Source organism: Panulirus ornatus, chromosome 20, assembly GCF_036320965.1.
Source record: "Panulirus ornatus isolate Po-2019 chromosome 20, ASM3632096v1, whole genome shotgun sequence".
In the NCBI taxonomy this organism is placed as follows: domain Eukaryota; kingdom Metazoa; phylum Arthropoda; class Malacostraca; order Decapoda; family Palinuridae; genus Panulirus; species Panulirus ornatus.
In genome coordinates, this window is record NC_092243.1 from 71,486,835 (window position 1) to 71,505,994 (window position 19,160).

A 19,160-nucleotide genomic window follows, 5' to 3' on the forward strand; every position below is an offset into this window, starting at 1 on the left:
AAAAATGGGCATGTTTGAAGGAATAGTGGTTTCAACAATAATATATGGTTGCGAGGTGTGTGCTACAGATAGAGTTGTGCGGAGGAGGGTGGATGTGTTGGAAATGAGATGTTTGAGGACAATATGTGGTATGAGGTGGTTTAATCGAGTAAGTAATGAAATGGTAAGAGATGTGTGGTAGTAAAAAGAGTGTGGTTCAGAGAGCAGAAGAGGGTGTTTTGAAATGGTTTCTGCACATCAAGAGAATGAGTGAGGAAAGATTAACGAAGAGGATATATGTGTCAGAGGTGGAGGGAACAAGGAGAAGTGGGAGACCAAATTGGAGGTGGAAAGATGGAGAGGAAAAGATTTTGAGTGATCGGGGCCTGAACATGCAGGAGGGTGAAAGGCATGCAAGGAATAGAGAGAATTGGAACAATGTGGTATACCGGGGTGGACGTGCTGTCAATGGATTGAACCAGGGTATGTGCAGCATCTGGTGTAAACCATGGAAAGTTTTGTGGGGCCTGGATGTGGAAAGGGAGCTGTGGTTTCGGTGCAAGTCTCCATGGTTGTTTAATTTGTTTATGGATGGGGTTGTTAGGGAGGTGAATGCAAGAGTTTTGGAGAGAGGGGCAAGTACGCAGTCTGTTGTGGATGAGAGTGCTTGGGAAGTGAGTCAGCTGTTGTTTGCTGTTGATACAGCGTTGGTGGCTGATTCATGTGAGAAACTGCAGAAGCTGGTGACTGAGTTTGGTAAAGTGTGTCAAAGAAGAAAGCTGAGCTTACATGTGAATAAGAGCAAGGTTATTAGGTACAGTAGGGTTAAGGGACAAGTCAATTGGGAGGGAGGTTTGAATGGAGAAAAACTGGAGGAAGTGAAGTGTTTTAGATATCTGGGAGTGGATTTGGCAGCGGATGAAACCATGGAAGCAGAAGTGACTCACAGGGTGGGGGAGGGGGCGAAAGTTCTGGGAGTGTTGAAAAATGTGTGAAAGGGGAAAACATTATCTTGGAAAGCAAAATGGGTATGTTTGAAAGAATAGTGGTTCCAACAATGTTATATGGTTGCAAGGCATGGGCTATAGATAGAGTTGTGAGGAGAAGGGTGGATGTGTTGGAAAGATGTTTGAGGACAATATAGGGTGTGAGATGGTCTGATCGACAAGTAATGAAAGGGTAAGAGATGTGTGGTAATAAAAAGAGTGTGGCTGAGAGAGCAGAAGAGGGTGTTTTGAAATGGTTTGGTCACATGGAGAGGATGAGTGAGGAAAGATTGACAAAGAGGATATATGTGTCAGAGGTGGAGGGAACGAGGAGAAGTGGGAGACCAAATTGGAAGTGGAAAGATGGAGTGAAAAAGATTTTGAGTGATTGGGGCCTGAACATACAGGAGGGTGAAAAGCGTGCAAGGAATAGAGTGAATTGGAATGATGTGGTATACTGGGGTGGACGTGCTGTCAATGGATTGAACCAGGGCATGTGAAGCATCTGGGGTAAACCATGGAAAGTTTTGTGGGGCCTGGATGTGGAAAGGGAGCTGTGGTTTCGGTGCATTATACATGACAGCTAGAGATGTGTGAGTGTGAATGAATATGGCCTTTGTTGTCTTTTCCTAGCACTACCTTTCGCACATACGGGGGAGGGGGTTGTCATTTCATGTGTGGCGGGGTGGCAACAGGAATGAATACAGGCAGCAAGTATGAAGTATGTACATGTGTATATATGTATATGTCTGTGTAAGTATACATATGTATTATTCATCTATTATACTTTGTCGCTGTTTCCCGCGTTAGCAAGGTAGCGCAAGGAAACAGACAAAAGAATGGCCGAACCCACCCATATACACATGTATATACATACGCGTCCACAAGACATATACATATATACACATACATAATTCATATGTATACGTTGAAATGTATAGGTATGTATATGTACGTGTATGTGTATAAATGTGTATGTGGGTAGGCTGGTCCATTCTTTCGTCTGTTTCCTTGAGCTACCTCACTAACATGGGAGACAGCGACAAAGTATACTAAAATAATAAAAGTGTGTGTGTGTGTGTGTGTGTGTGTGTGTGTGTTACATAGACATAGATACACAAACAACATAGATTCACGGTACATGTGAGGTAGTCTGGTATTAACGCTAAGAAAAAGAAAGAAAAGGCCCACCTTCTAAGGAGCAGAAGAGAAGGATAGCAATGTAAATGTTTTCTCCCTACCCTCTACTCCCTCCAGCATGCAGTGGCAGAAAGAGATAGAAAAAACCTTGCAGGATTAATAAGCCAGAAGGAAATGTTTAAAGGAAAATCATAAGGTAGAACTAACATGAATATGTCATGCATCCCATCACCAATGACATGCACCCCTTCACTTTTTGTCATAAAGACATATGCTAAAGATAAACTTGAGCTCCAGCCTCTTGACTTACCATGCCTATATTATTCCTGATGTTGAAGAATGATACAGTAATTCTTAATTACTCTCTCGAAGCAAGTGACATGGGTTAATCAATATTAGTACAATACTGTAACATGGCTAAGGGAGATCAGTGGGTAAGAAACTAGCACACTGTGTTATGATGACAGATTATATTAATTATTGAATACCAGTGAAAAAGAGAGAGAGAGAAAGAGATTCTAGGATGTAAATGTACTGAGAAGAGCAGCTGGTGGCTTCTCATTAATACTTGGTGGAGGTTAGGATGACGATTTGCAAAAGCCTTATGAAAAGAGGAAATGATATGGGTGAGAACAGGGTTGGGAAGTAAGTAATCTTAGTAGAGGCTTGAGTGAAAAGGTATCAGGGAAGCCTGAATGTAGAATGGTAAAAGGTGAGAGGTGAGAGGGTATGATGCCAGATGAGTGGATGAGGTATGTGTAGCATGTAGTAGGTGATAGAGGGTAGTGAGTGGTAAGATTAGGAGGTTCAGTTGCTAACGAAAGAGAAAAGAGACGTGTGGGCATTGCTTGGGGGTAAGGAGTGTGAGTAAATCAAAGCGGTACAAGAAAAAGCAGCAGGAGTTCAAGAGAAAAGTGGAAGGGATGAAAAGGAGGACAAAGGAGAGTTGGGGTAAATGAGTATCAGCAAACTTCATGGACAATATGAATTGGAAGGTGGTTAACAGTGTGAGATAAACAGGTACATTTGAGAACATTGGTGAATAATATAGAGGTGGTAAGAGTCAAAGATGAGGTGAAGAGAAAATGAGGTGAGTACTCAGAAAGATTGTTGAATGTATTTGATGATAGGGTGTTTAGACCAGGGAGGGAGCAAAGTGAGAGTTATGACAAGTGGTTTGGTGAAAAGAGAATGGGTGGTGAAAGCCTTTTATAAGATGATATCTGTATTGCACATAAGCAGTCAAAGGGTTAATCTGTGGTGAGGGAGACAAATGCAAAGGTCTTGGAGTGAGAGGGGGCATTATAAAATGCTGTGGGTGGAGGGCCTGGAAGGTTAGTCGGCTTCTTTTAGCAGATGACACAACTCTGGTGGCAGACTCCACAGAAATTCCAGATGCTGGAATTTGAATCTGGGAAAGTGTGTAAAAGGAAAAAGTTGAATGTTAATGTAAATAAAAGAAAGATAATGAGGTTTAGCAAGGGGAGCAACGCAGGATGATTTGACTGTGAATGTGAATGGGTACCTGGGAGTGGCTACAGCAATCGATGGAATCATGGAGGCAGATGCTGGTCATGGAGTGGATAAGGGTGCTATGATCCTCAGTGCTTTCTGAAGCTTGAGAGTGGGAATGTTAGTGTCTGGGTATTTCTGAAAGTACAGTAGTCCAAGCAGAGTTGTACAGGTGCGAATCTTAGGCACTGAATGGAATAGAGAGGAAAAGGGTGGACAAGTTTGAAATTAAATGTTTGAGGATAACATGTGAAGTTCGATGAGCTGATCATGTAAGAAATGAGAATGGAAGGGAAAGGTGAGGAAGAAAGTACAATCTGACTAAGAAAGCTAACACAGGTGTGCTGACATGGTGTGGACATACAGGAATGATGAGCATAGAGCAAATGACTAAGGAGATCTATGTGTCAGAAGTGAAGGTAGCAAGGGAAAGAGGTCAACTGTGAAGGAGACAGAAGATAAGAAAGTAAATGAGTACTGGGGCCTAAACACTTAGCAGAGTGAAAGGTGTGCATGGGATAGAATGAACTGGATTGACTTGCTGTCAATAGGATGAACCAAAGCATATGAATTGGTTAAGGTTAACCACAGTTCAGTTTTTGGGCTTGGCCATGGATAACAGGCTCTGGGATCAGAGCATGACATGTGAAAATCAGAGAGTAGAGGAGTGCAAAGTTTTCTAGCTGTCTTATTTATGAAGGCAGGAAAAGCAATCAGGGATAGAAAAAAAAAAAAAAAAGCCTGAAACAAACATGAGATGCAATAATTTATGGTAAAATCTAAGAAATAAGAAATTCAACATTTTGGTTCTTACCTTATGGATGGTATAAACTAAAGAGAGGAGACTAGACACATAGTGGTTACACATTGATTCTTGAGCTTCGAACGAGTTTAGAGCCTGCAAAATTAGAAAAGAAAAGATAATTATTCTCATCATTTTGTAAGATGTTCAATTTTCTTTATTTTTTATCATACTTATTCGATGTCTCCCACGTTTGCGAGGTAGCGCAAGGAAACAGACGAAAGAAAAGGCCCAACCCACCCACATACACATGTATATTCATACACGTCCACACACGCAAAATATACATACCTACACATCTCAATGTACACATATATATACACACACAAAGAAATACTTAGAAAAGCAAATGGATTTGTATGTAGCATTTATGGATCTGGAGAAGGCATATGATAGAGTTGATAGAGATGCTCTGTGGAAGGTATTAAGAATATATGGTGTGGGAGGCAAGTTGCTAGAAGCAGTGAAAAGTTTTTATCGAGGATGTAAGGCATGTGTACGTGAAGGAAGAGAGGAAAGTGACTGGTTCTCAGTGAATGTAGGTTTGCAGCAGGGGTGTGTGACGTCTCCATGGTTGTTTAATTTGTTTATGGATGGGGTTGTTAGGGAGGTGAATGCAAGAGTTTTGGAAAGAGGGGCAAGTATGAAGTCTGTTGGGGATGAGAGAACTTGGGAAGTGAGTCAGTTGTTGTTCGCTGATGATACAGCGCTGGTGGCTGATTCATGTGAGAAACTGCAGAAGCTGGTGACTGAGTTTGGTAAAGTGTGTGAAAGAAGAAAGTTAAGAGTAAATGTGAATAAGAGCAAGGTTATTAGGTACAGTAGGGTTGAGGGTCAAGTCAATTGGGAGGTAAGTTTGAATGGAGCAAAACTGGAGGAGGTAAAGTGTTTTAGATATCTGGGAGTGGATCTGGCAGCGGATGGAACCATGGAAGTGGAAGTGGATCATAGGGTGGGGTGGGGGAGGGGGCGAAAATCCTGGGAGCCTTGAAGAATGTGTGGAAGTCGAGAACATTATCTCGGAAAGCAAAAATGGGTATGTCTGAAGGAATAGTGGTTCCAACAATGTTGTATGGTTGCGAGGCGTGGGCTATGGATAGAGATGTGCGCAGGAGGATGGATGTGCTGGAAATGAGATGTTTGAGGACAAAATGTGGTGTGAGGTAGTTTGATCGAGTAAGTAACGTAAGGGTAAGAGAGATGTGTGGAAATAAAAAGAGCGTGGTTGAGAGAGCAGAAGAGGGTGTTTTGAAATGGTTTGGGCACATGGAGGGAATGAGAGGAAAGATTGACCAAGAGGATATATGTGTTGGAGGTGGAGGGAACGAGGAGAAGTGGGAGACCAAATTGGAGGTGGAAAGATGGAGTGAAAAAGATTTTGTGTAATCAGGGCCTGAACATGCAGGAGGGTGAAAGGAGGGCAAGGAATAGAGTGAACTGGATCGACGTGGTATACCGGGGTTGACGTGCTGTCAGTGGATTGAATCAGGGCATGTGAAGCGTCTGGGGTAAACCATGGAAAGCTGTGTAGGTATGTATATTTGCGTGTGTGGACGTATGTATATACATGTGTATGGGGGTGGGTTGGGCCATTTCTTTCGTCTGTTTCCTTGCGCTACCTCACAAACGCGGGAGACAGAAAAAAAAAAAAAAAAAAAAAAAAAAAAAAAAAAAAAAATTATACATATATACGCATGTACATAATTCATACTGTCTGCCTTTATTTATTCCCATCGCCACCTCGCCATACATGGAATAACATCCCCCTCCCCCTCATGTGTGCGAGGTAGCGCTAGGAAAAGACAACAAAGGCCCCATTTGTTCACACTGTCTCTAGCTGTCATGTAATAATGCCTGAAACCACAGCTCCCTTTCCACATCCAGGCACCACAGAACTTTCCATGGTTTACCCCAGATGCTTCACATGCCCTGATTCAATCCACTGACAGCACGTCGACCCCGATATACCACAACGATCCAATTCACTCTATTCCTTGCCCGCCTTTCACCCTCGTGCATGTTCAGGCCCCGATCACTCAAAATCTTTTTCATTCCATCTTTCCACCTCCAATTTGGTCTCCCACTTCTCCTCGTTCCCTCCACCTCCGACACATATATCCTCTTGGTCAATCTTTCCTCACTCATTCTCTCCATGTGCCCAAACCATTTCAAAACACCCTCTTCTGCTCTCTCAACCATGCTCTTTTCATTTCCACACATCTCTCTTAACCTTACATTACTTACTCGATCAAACCACATATTGTCCTCAAACATCTCATTTCCAGCACATCCACCCTCCTGTGCACAACTGTATCCATAGCCCACGCCTCGCAACCATACAACATTGTTGGAACCACTATTCCTTCAAACATAGCCATTTTTGCTTTCTGAGATAATGTTCTCCACTAACACATATTCTTCAAGGCTCCCAGAATTTTCACCCCCTCCCCCACCCTATGATTCAACTTCCACATACACATGTATATACATAAATGCTCATGCACACACACACATACCTATACAATTCAATGTATACATACATAAACATACAAAGGCATATATATGTTTGGATGGTACTGCAGTGGAATTTATTAAAAAAAGGGGGTGACTGTATTGTTGACTGGTTGGTGAGGTTATTTAATGTACGTATGACTCATGGTGAGGTGCCTGAGGATTGGCAGAATGCTTACATAGAGCCACTGTACAAAGACAAAGGAGATAAAAGTGAGTGCTCAAATTACAGAGGTATAAGTTTGATGAGTATTCCTGGGAAATTATATGGGAGGGTATTGATTGAGAGGGTGAAGGCATGTACAGAGCATCAGACTGGGGAAGAGCAGTGTGGTTTCAGAAGTGGTAGAGGATGTGTGGATCAGGTGTTTGCTGAAGAATGTATGTGAGAAGTACTTAGAAAAGCAAATGGATTTGTATGTAGCATTTATGGATCTGGAGAAGGCATATGATAAGAGTCGATAGAGATGCTCTGTGGAAGGTATTAAGAATATATAGTGTGGGAGGCAAGTTGTTAGGTGCAGTAAAAAGTTTTTATCGAGGATGTTAGGCATGTGTGCGAGTAGGAAGAGAGGAAAGTGATTGGTTCTCAGTGAATGTCTATTTGCGGCAGGGGTACGTGATGTCTCCATGGGTGTTTAATTTGTTTATGGATGGGGTTGTTAGGGAGGTGAATACAAGGGGGACGGGAGCAGGGGGCTAGAAACCCTCCCCTCCATGTACTTTAACTTTCTCAAACAATACCCTCCCATATAATTTCCCAAGAATACTCAACAAACTTATACCTCTGTAATTTGAACATTCACCTTTATCCCCTTTGTCTTTGTACAATTACAGAGCCATAAGTTTGTTGAGTATTCCTGGGCAATTGTATGGGAGGATATTGACTGAGAGGGTAAAGGCATGTACAGAGCATCAGATTGGGGAAGAGTAATGTGGTTTCAGAAGTGGTTGAGGATGTGTGGATCAGGTGTTTGCTTTGAAGAATGTTTGTGATAAATACTTAGAAAAACAGATGGATTTGTATGTAGCATTTGTGGATCTGGAGAAGGCATATTACAGCGTGGAGAGAGATGCTTTGTGGAAGGAAGGTATTAATAGTATATGGTGTGAAGGTAAGTTGGTAGAAGCAGTGAAAAGTTCTTCTTACCAAGGATGTATAGCATGTGTATCAGTAGGAAGATAGGAAAGTGATTGGTTCTCAGTGAATGTCGATTTGCAGCTGGGGTGCATGATGTCTCCATTGTTGTTTAATTTGTTTATGGATGGGATGATTAGGGAGGTGAATGCAAGAGTTTTAGAGAGAGGGGCAAGTATGCAGTCTGTTCTGGAAGACAGGGCTTGGGAAGTGAGTCAGTTGTTGTTCACTGATGATACAGCCTTGCTGGCTGATTCAGGTGAGAAACTGCATAAGTTGGTGACTGAGTTTGGTAAAGTGTGTGAAAGAAGAAAGCTGAGAGTACATGTGAATAAGAGTAATGTTATTAGGTACAGTATGGTTGAGAGACACGTTAATTGGGAGGTAAGCATTTACGGATCTTGAGGAGGCATATGATAGAGATGATAGAGATGCTCTATGGGAGGTATTAAGAATATATGGTGTGGGAGGCTAGCTGCTAGAAACAGTGAAAAGTTTTTATCGAGGATGCAAGGCATGTGTACGAGTAGGAAGAGAGAAAAGGGCTTGGTTCTCAGAGAAAGTTGGTTTGCAGAAGGGGTGCATGATGTTTCCATGGTTGTTTAATTTGTTTATGGACGGGGTTGTTAGGGAGGTGAATGCAAGAGTTTTGGAGAGAGGGGCAAGCATGCAGTCTGTTCTAGATGAGGGGGCTTGGGAAGTGAATCAGTTGTTGTTCGCTGATGATACAGCGCTTATGGCTGATTCGGGTGAGAAACAGCAGAACCTGGTGACTGAGTCTGGTAAAGTATGTGAAAGAAGAAAGCTGAGAGTAAATGTGAATAAGAGCAAGGTTATTAGGTACAGTAGATTTGAGGGACAAGTCAACTGGGAGGTAAGTTTGAATGAGAAAAACTGGAGGAAGTGAAGTGTTTTAGATATCTGGGAGTGGATTTGGCAGCGGATGGAACCATGGAAGCGGAAGTGAGTCAAGGTAGGGGAGGGGGCGAAAGTTCTGGAAGCAATGAAAATTGTGTGAAAGGCAAGAACATTATCTCAGAAAGCAAAAATGGGATGTTTGAAGGAACAGTGGTTCCACCAATGTTATATGGTTGCAATGCATGGACTATAGATAGAGTTGTGCAGAGGAGGGTTGATGTGTTGGAAATGAGATGTTTGAGGACAATATTTGGTGTGAGGTGGTTTGATCGAGTAAGTAATGAAAGGGAAAGAGAGATGTGTGGTAATGAAAGGAGTGTGGTTGAGAGAGCAGAAGAGGGTGTTTTGAAATGGTTTGGTCACATCAAGAGAATGAGTGAGGAAAGATTAACAAAGAGGATATATGTGTCAGAGGTGGAGGAAACAAGGTGAAGTGGTAGACCAAATTGGAGGTGGAAGGATGGAGTGAAAAAGATTTTGAGTGATTGGGGCCTGAACATGCAGGAGCGTGAATGGCATGCAAGGAATAGAGTGAATTGGAACGATGTGGTATACCGGGGTCGACATGCTGTCAATGGATTGAAGCAGGGCATGAGAAGTGTCTGGGGTAAACCATGGAAAGTTTTGTGGGGCATGGACGTGGAAGGGGAGCTGTGGTTTCAGTGCGTTATACAAGACAGCTAGAGAGTGAGTGTAAACAAATGTGGCCTTTGTTGTCTTTTCCTAGCGCTACCTCACACGCATGCGGGGGGAGGAGGTTGTCATTTCATGTGTGGCAGGGTGGCAACAGGAAGGTAAAGGCAGCAAATATGAATTCTGTACATGCATCTATGTCTATGTATGTATATATATGTATATGTTGAAATGTATAGGTATGTACATTTGCGTGTGTGGATGTGTGTGTATATACATGTGTACGTGGGTGGGTTGGGCCTTTCTTTCGTCTGTTTCCTTGCACTACCTCGCTAATGTGGGAGACAGCGACAAAGTTTAATAAATAAATAAAACTGGAGGAAGTAAAGTGTTTTAGATTTCTGGGAAATGACTCAGCAGCAGATGGAACAATGGAAGTGAAAGTGATTCACAGGGTGGGGGAGGGAGTGAAGGTTCTGGGAGAGTTGAAGAATGTGTGGAAGGCGAGAATGTTATCTCAGAAAGCAAAAATTGGTATGTTTGAAGGAATAATGGTTCCTACAATGTTATATGGTTGCAAGGGATGGGCTATAGAAGGGTTGTGTAGAGGAGGGTGGATGTGTTGGAAATGAGATGTAAAAGGACAATATGTGGTGTGAGGTGGTTTGACCAAGTAAGTAGTGAAAGGGTAAGAAGAGACGCATGGTAATAAAAAGAGTGTGGTTGAGAGAGCAGAAGAGGGTGTGTTGAAATGGTTTAAACACATGGAGAGAATGAGTAAGGAAAGATTGACAAAGAGGATATATGTGTCAGAAGTGGAGTGAAGGAGAAGCAGGAGACCAAATTGGAGGTGGAAGGATGGAGTGAAAAAGATTTTGGGCGATTGGGGCCTGAACATACAGGATGGTGGTATAACAGGGTCAATGTGCTGTCACTGGATTGAACCAAGGCATGTGAAGCGTCTGGGGTAAACCATGGAAAGGTCTGTGGGGCCTGTATGTGGAAAGGGAGCTATGGTTTTGGTGCATTACACATGACAGTTAGAGACTGAGTGTGAACAAATGTGGCCTATTTTGTCTGTTCCTGGCACTGCCTCATTGGAGGATGGATGCTATTTCGTGTGTGGCGGGGAGGTGACAGGAACGGATGAAGGGAGCAAGTATGGATATGTACATGTGTGTACATGTATATATTTGTGTATGTATCTGCATGCATACATTGCATAGGGGAGAAAGAATACTTCCCACGCATTCCTCAAGTGTCGTAGAAGGCAACTAAAGGGGACGGGAGCGGGGGGCCAGAAACCCTCCCCTCCTTGTATTTTAACTTTCTAAAAGGGGAAACAGAAGAAGGAGTCACACAGGGAGTGCTCATCCTCCTCCAAGGCTCAGATTGGGGTGCCTAAATGTGTGTGGATGTAACCAAGATGAGAAAAAAGGAGAGATAGGTAGTATGTTTGTGGAAAGGAACCTGGATGTATTGGCTCTGAGTGAAACGAAGCTCAAGGGTGAAGGGGAAGAGTGGTTTGGGAATGTCTTGGGAGTAAAGTCAGGGGTTAGTGAGAGGACAAGAGCAAGGGAAGGAGTAGCACCACTCCTGAAACAGGAGTGGTGGGAGTATGTGATAGAGTGTAAGAAAATACACTCTAAAACTGAAACTGGGTAAAACTGAAAGTTGATGGAGAGAGATGGGTGATTATTGGTGCATATGCACCTGGGCATGAGAAGAAAGATCATGAGGCAAGTGTTTTGGGAGCACCTGAGTGAGTGTGTTAGTAGTTTTGATGCACAAGACTGATTTGAATGCAAAGGTGAGTAATGTGGCAGTTGAGGGAATAATTGGTGTACATGGGGTGTTCAGTGTTGTAAATGGAAATGGTGAAGAGCTTGTAGATTTATGTGCTGAAAAAGGACTGGTAATTGGGAATACCTGGTTTAAAAAGAGAGATATATATAAGTATATGTATGTAAGTAGGAGAGATGGCCAGAGAGCGTTATTGGATTACGTATTAATTGATAGGCACGCGAAAGAGACTTTTGGATGTTAATGTGCTGCAACTGGAGGGATGTCTGATCATTATCTTGTGGAGGTGAAGGTGAAGATTTGTAGAGGTTTTCAGAAAAGAAAAGAGAATGTTGGGGTGAAGAGAGTGGTGAGAGTAAGTGAGCTTGGGAAGGAGACTTGTGTGAGGAAGTACCAGGAGAGACTGAGTACAAAATGGGAAAAAGGTGAGAACAGAAGACATAAGGGGAGTGGGGCAGGAATGGGATGTATTTAGGGAAGCAGTGATGGCTTGTGCAAAAGATGCTTGTGACATGAGAAACGTGGGAGGTGGGCAGATTAGAAATGGTAGAGTGGTGGGATGAAGAAGTAAGATTATTAGTGAAAGAGAAAAGAGAGGCATTTGGACGATTTTTGCAGGGAAATAATGCAAATGGGTGGGAGATATATAAAAGAAAGGGGCAGGAGGTCAAGAGAAAGGTGCAAAAGGTGAAAAAGAGGGCAAATGAGAGTTGGGGTGAGAGTGTCATTAAATTTTAGGGAGAACAAAAAGATGTTTTGGAAGGAGGTAAATAAAGTGCACAAGACAAGGGAACAAGTGGGAACTTCAGTGAAGGGGGCTAATGGAAAGATGATAACAAGTAGTGGTGATGTGAGAAGGAGATGGAGTGAGTATTTTGAAGGTTTGTTGAATGTGTTTGATGATAGAGTGGCAGATATAGGGTTTTTGGTCGAGGTGGTGTATAAAGTGAGAGGGTTAGGGAAAATGATTTGGTAAACAGAGAAGAGGTAGTAAAAGCTTTGCGGAAGATGAAAGCCGGCAAGTCACAGGGTTTGGAAAGTATTGCATTGGAATTTATTAAAAAAGGGGGTGACTGTATTGTTGACTGGTTGGTAAGGTTATTTAATGTATGTATGACTCATGGTGAGGTGCCTGAGGATTGGCGGAATGCTTGCATAGTTCCATTGTACAAAGGCAAAGGGGATAAAAGTGAGTGCTCAAATTACAGAGGTATAAGTTTGTTGAGTATTCCTGAGAAATTATATGGTAGGGTATTGATTGAGAGGGTGAAGGCATGTACAGAACATCAGATTGGGGAAGAGCAGTGTGGTTTCAGAAGTGGTAGAGGATGTGTGGATCAGGTGTTTGCTTTGAAGAATGTATGTGAGAAATACTTAGAAAAGCAAATGGATTTGTATGCAGCATTCACAGATCTGGAGAAGGCATATGACAGAGTTGATAGAGATGCTCTGTGGAAGGTATTAAGAATATATGGTGTGGGAGACAAGTTGTTAGAAGCAGTGGAAAGTTTCTATCAAGGATGTAAGGCATGTGTACGTGTAGGAAGAGAGGAAAGTGATTGGTTCTCAGTGAATGTAGGTTTGTGGCAGGGGTGTGTGATGTCTCCATGGTTGTTTAATTTGTTTATGGATGGGGTTGTTAGGGAGGTGAATGCAAGAGTTTTGGAAAGTATGCAGTCTGTTGTGGATGAGAGAGCTTGGGAGGTGAGTCAGTTGTTGTTCGCTGATGATACAGCGCTGGTGGCTGATTCATGGGAGGTACTGCAGAAGCTGGTGACTGAGTTTGGTAAAGTGTGTGAAAGAAGAAAGCTGAGAGTAAATGTGAATAAGAGCAAGGTTATTAGGTATAGTAGGGTTGAGGAACAAGTCAATTGGGAGGTAAGTTTGAATGAAGAAAAACTGGTGGAAGAAGTGTTTTGGATATCTGGGAGTGGATTTGGCAGTGGATGGAACAATGGAAGTGGAAGTGAATCATAGGGTGGGGGAGGGGGCGAAAATTCTGGGAGCATTGAAGAATGTGTGGAAGTCGAGAGCATTATCTCGGAAAGCAAAAATGGCTATGTTTGAAGGAATAGTGGTTCCAACAATGTTATATGGTTGCGAGGTGTGGGCTAAGGATAGAGTTGTGCACAGGAGGGTGGATATGTTGGAAATGAGGTGTGTGAGGACAATATGTGGTGTGAGGTGGTTTGATCGAGTAAGAGTAATGTAAGGGTAAGAGAGATGTGTGGAAATAAAAAGAGCATGATTGAGAGAGCAGAAGAAGGTGTTTTGAAATGGTTTGGGCACATGGAGAGAATGAGTGAGGAAAGATTGACAAAGAGGATATATGTGTCGGAGGTGGAGGGAACGAGGAGAAGCGAGAGACCAAATTGGAGGTGGAAAGATGGAGTGAAAAAGATTTTGAGTGATCGGGGCCTGAACATGCACGAGGGTGAAAGGCGGGCAAGGAATAGAGTGAAGTGGATCGATGTGGTATACCGGGGTCGACGCGCTGTCAATGGATTGAATCAGGGCATGTGAAGCGTCTGGGGTAAACCATGGAAAGTTCTGTGGGGCCTGGATGTGGAAAGGGAGCTGTGGTTTCGGGCAATATTGCATGACAGCTAGAGACTGAGTGTGAACGAATGGGGCCTTTGTTGTCTTTTCCTAGCACTACCTCGCACACATGAGGGGGGAGCGGGATGTTATTCCATGTGTGGCGAGGTGGCGATGGGAATGAATAAATGCAGACAGTGTGAATTGTGTGCATGTGTATATATGTATGTGTCTGTGTATGTATATACATGTGTACATTGAGATGTATGGGTATGTATATTTGCGTGTGTGGACATGTATGTATATACATGTGTATGGGGGTGGGTTGGGCCATTTCTTTCATCTGTTTCCTTGCGCTACCTCGCAAATGCGGAAGACAGCGCTGTCTTCCGACAAAGCAAAATAATAATTATGTAATATACATGTATATGTCAGTGTGTTTATGGATGGGGTTGTTAGGGAGGTAAATGCAAGAGTTTTGGAAAGAGGGGCAAGTATGAAGTCTGTTGGGGATGAGAGAACTTGGGAAGTGAGTCAGTTGTTGTTCGCTGATGATACAGCACTGGTGGCTGATTCATGTGAGAAACTGCAGAAGCTGGTGACTGAGTTTGGTAAAGTGTGTGAAAGAAGAAAGTTAAGAGTAAATGTGAATAAGAGCAAGGTTATTAGGTACAGTAGGGTTGAGGGTCAAGTCAATTGGGAGGTAAGTTTGAATGGAGCAAAACTGGAGGAAGTAAAGTGTTTTAGATGTCTGGGAGTGGATCTGGCAGCAGATGGAACCATGGAAGTGGAAGTGGATCATAGGGTGGGGTGGGGGAGGGGGCGAAAATCCTGGGAGCCTTGAAGAATGTGTGGAAGTCGAGAACATTATCTCGGAAAGCAAAAATGGGTATGTTTGAAGGAATAGTGGTTCCAACTATGTTGTATGGTTGAGAGGCGTGGGCTATGGATAGAGTGGTGCGCAGGAGGATGGATGTGCTGGAAATGAGATGTTTGAGGACAATGTGTGGTGTGAGGTGGTTTGATCGAGTAAGTAACGTAAGGGTAAGAGAGATGTGTGGAAATAAAAAGAGCGTGGTTGAGAGAGCAGAAGAGGGTGTTTTGAAATGGTTTGGGCACATGGAGAGAATGAGTAAGGAAAGATTGACAAAGAGGATATATGTGTCAGAAGTGGAGTGAAGGAGAAGCAGGAGACCAAATTGGAGGTGGAAGGATGGAGTGAAAAAGATTTTGGGCGATTGGGGCCTGAACATACAGGATGGTGGTATAACAGGTCATGTGCTGTCACTGGATTGAACCAAGGCATGTGAAGCGTCTGGGTAAACCATGGAAAGGTCTGTGGGGCCTGTATGTGGAAAGGGAGCTATGGTTTTGGTGCTTACACATGACAGTTAGAGACTGAGTGTGAACAAATGTGGCCTATTTTGTCTGTTCCTGGCACTGCTCATTGGAGGATGGATGCTATTTCGTGTGTGGCGGGGAGGTGACAGGAACGGATGAAGGGAGCAAGTATGGATATGTACATGTGTGTACATGTATATATTTGTGTATGTATCTGCATGCATACATTGCATAGGGGAGAAGAATACTTCCCACGCATTCCTCAAGTGTCGTAGAAGGCAACTAAAGGGGACGGGAGCGGGGGGCCAGAAACCCTCCCCCTCCTTGTATTTTAACTTTCTAAAAGGGGAAACAGAAGAAGGAGTCACACAGGGAGTGCTCATCCTCCTCCAAGGCTCAGATTGGGGTGCCTAAGTGTCGTGGTGAACCCAAGATGGAGAAAAAAAAAAGGGACGAGATAGGTAGTATGTTTGTGGAAAGGAACCTGGATGTATTGGCTCTGAGTGAAACGAAGCTCAAGGGTGAAGGGGAAGAGTGGTTTGGGAATGTCTTGGGAGTAAAGTCAGGGGTTAGTGAGAGGACAAGAGCAAGGGAAGGAGTAGCACCACTCCTGAAACATGGGGAGTGGTGGGAGTATGTGATTAGAGTGTAAGAAAATACACTCTAAAACTGAAACTGGGTAAAACTGAAAGTTGATGGAGAGAGATGGGTGATTATTGGTGCATATGCACCTGGGCATGAGAAGAAAGATCATGAGGCAAGTGTTTTGGGAGCACCTGAGTGAGTGGTTAGTAGTTTTGATGCACAAGACTGATTTGAATGCAAAGGTGAGTAATGTGGCAGTTGAGGGAATAATTGGTGTACATGGGGTGTTCAGTGTTGTAAATGGAAATGGTGAAGAGCTTGTAGATTTATGTGCTGAAAAAGGACTGGTAATTGGGAATACCTGGTTTAAAAAGAGAGATATATATAAGTATATGTATGTAAGTAGGAGAGATGGCCAGAGAGCGTTATTGGATTACGTATTAATTGATAGGCACGCGAAAGAGACTTTTGGATGTTAATGTGCTGCAACTGGAAGGGATGTCTGATCATTATCTTGTGGAGGTGAAGGTGAAGATTTGTAGAGGTTTTCAGAAAAGAAAAGAGAATGTTGGGGTGAAGAGAGTGGTGAGAGTAAGTGGAGCTTGGGAAGGAGACTTCGTGAGAGGAAGTACCAGGAGAGACTGAGTACAAAATGGGAAAAAGGTGAGAACAGAAGACATAAGGGGAGGTGGGGCAGGAATGGGATGTATTTAGGGAAGCAGTGATGGCTTGTGCAAAGATGCTTGTGAATGAGAAACGTGGGAAGGTGGGCAGATTTTTTAAAAATTTTTTTTTTTTTTTTTTTTTTTTTTTTTTTTTTTTTTTTAATATATTTTATAAAAACCCCCCCCCCACTCCCTTTTTAGCGTTGGATGAAAGGAAGTTAAGATTATTTAGGGAATGAAAGAGAAAAGAGAGGCATTTATTTTGCTACTAATTTTTCATTGAAAACTAAATCAACCCCCATTTTAGCCCGCCCCCCCCCCCCCCCCCCCCCCCCCCCCCCCCCCCCCCCCCCCCCCCCCCCCCCCCCCCCCCCCCCCCCCCCCCCCCCCCCCCCCCCCCCCCCCCCCCCCCCCCCCCCCCCCCCCCCCCCCCCCCCCCCCCCCCCCCCCCCCCCCCAAAATAGAAAGGGGCAGGAGGTCAAGAGAAAGGTGCAAAAGGTGAAAAAGAGGGCAAATGAGAGTTGGGGTGAGAGTGTCATTAAATTTTAGGGAGAACAAAAAGATGTTTTGGAAGGAGGTAAATAAAGTGCACAAGACAAGGGAACAAGTGGGAACTTCAGTGAAGGGGGCTAATGGAAAGATGATAACAAGTAGTGGTGATGTGAGAAGGAGATGGAGTGAGTATTTTGAAGGTTTGTTGAATGTGTTTGATGATAGAGTGGCAGATATAGGGTTTTTGGTCGAGGTGGTGTATAAAGTGAGAGGGTTAGGGAAAATGATTTGGTAAACAGAGAAGAAGGTAGTAAAAGCTTTGCGGAAGATGAAAGCCGCAAGTCACAGGTTTGGAAAGTATTGCATTGGAATTTATTTAAAAAAGGGGGGGTGAATGTATTGTTGACTGGTTTTGTAAGGTTATTTAATGTATGTATGACTCATGGTGAGGTGCCTGAGGATTGGCGGGAATGCTTGCATAGTTCCATTGTACAAAGGCAAAGGGGATAAAAGTGAGTGCTCAAATTACAGAGGTATAAGTTTGTTGAGTATTCCTGGAATTATATGGTAGGTATTGATTGAGAGGGTGAAGGCATGTACAGAACATCAGATTGGGGAAGAGCAGTGTGGTTTCAGAAGTGGTAGAGGATGTGTGGATCAGGTGTTTGCTTTGAAGAATGTATGTGAGAAATACTTAGAAAAGCAAATGGATTTGTATGCAGCATTCACAGATCTGGAGAAGGCTATGGACAGAGTTGATAGAGATGTCTGTGGAAGGTTTTAAGAATATATGGTGTGGGAGACAAGTTGTTAGAAGCAGTGGAAAGTTTCTATCAAGGATGTAAGGCATGTGTACGTGTAGGAAGAGAGGAAAGTGATTGGTTCTCAGTGAATGTAGGTTTGTGGCAGGGGTGTGTGATGTCTCCATGGTTGTTTAATTTGTTTATGGATGGGGTTGTTAGGGAGGTGAATGCAAGAGTTTTGGAAAGTATGCAGTCTGTTGTGGATGAGAGAGCTTGGGAGGTGAGTCAGTTGTTGTTCGCTGATGATACAGCGCTGGTGGCTGATTCATGGGAGGTACTGCAGAAGCTGGTGACTGAGTTTGGTAAAGTGTGTGAAAGAAGAAAGCTGAGAGTAAATGTGAATAAGAGCAAGGTTATTAGGTACAGTAGGGTTGAGGGTCAAGTCAATTGGGAGGTAAGTTTGAATGAAGAAAAAACTGGTGGAAGAAGTGTTTTGGATATCTGGGAGTGGATTTGGCAGCGGATGGAACCATGGAAGTGGAAGTGGATCATAGGGTGGGGTGGGGGAGGGGGCGAAAATTCTGGGAGCATTGAAGAATGTGTGGAAGTCGAGAACATTATCTCGGAAAGCAAAAATGGCTATGTTTGAAGGAATAGTGGTTCCAACAATGTTATATGGTTGCGAGGTGTGGGCTAAGGATAGAGTTGTGCACAGGAGGGTGGATATGTTGGAATGAGTGGTGTGAGGACAATATGTGGTGTGAGGTGGTTTGATCGAGTAAGAGTAATGTAAGGGTAAGAGAGATGTGTGGAAATAAAAAGAGCATGATTGAGAGAGCAGAAGAAGGTGTTTTGAAATGGTTTGGGCACATGGAGAGAATGAGTGAGGAAAGATTGACAAAGAGGATATATGTGTCGGAGGTGGAGGGAACGAGGAGAAGCGAGAGACCAAATTGGAGGTGGAAAGATGGAGTGAAAAAGATTTTGAGTGATTGGGGCCTGAACATGCAGGAGGGTGAAAGGGGGCAAGGAATAGTGTGAATTGGATCGATGTGGTTATACCGGGGTCGACGCGCTGTCAATGGATTGAATCAGGGCATGTGAAGCGTCTGGGGTAAACCATGGAAAGTTCTGTGGGGCCTGGATGTGGAAAGGGAGCTGTGGTTTCGGGCAATATTGCATGACAGTAGAGACTGAGTGTGAACGAATGGGGCCTTTGTTGTCTTTTCCTAGCACTACCTTCCGCAAATGAGGGGGAGCGGGATGTTATTCCATGTGTGGCGAGGTGGCGATGGGAATGAATAAATGCAGACAGTGTGAATTGTGTGCATGTGTATATATGTATGTGTCTGTGTATGTATATACATGTGTACA

General features: G+C 43.5%; 1 protein-coding gene across 1 annotated transcript in view; it reads right to left on the reverse strand.

The window, feature by feature from the left end:
* Mybbp1A (MYB binding protein 1a) overlaps positions 1–19,160 on the reverse strand; it is a 181,373-nt gene that overhangs the window by 25,030 nt on the left and 137,183 nt on the right. The window contains exon 17 of the mRNA XM_071675197.1: positions 4,432–4,515. Within this exon, the coding sequence (XP_071531298.1) occupies positions 4,432–4,515 (84 nt within the window). The remainder of the gene's footprint in view (positions 1–4,431; positions 4,516–19,160) is intronic.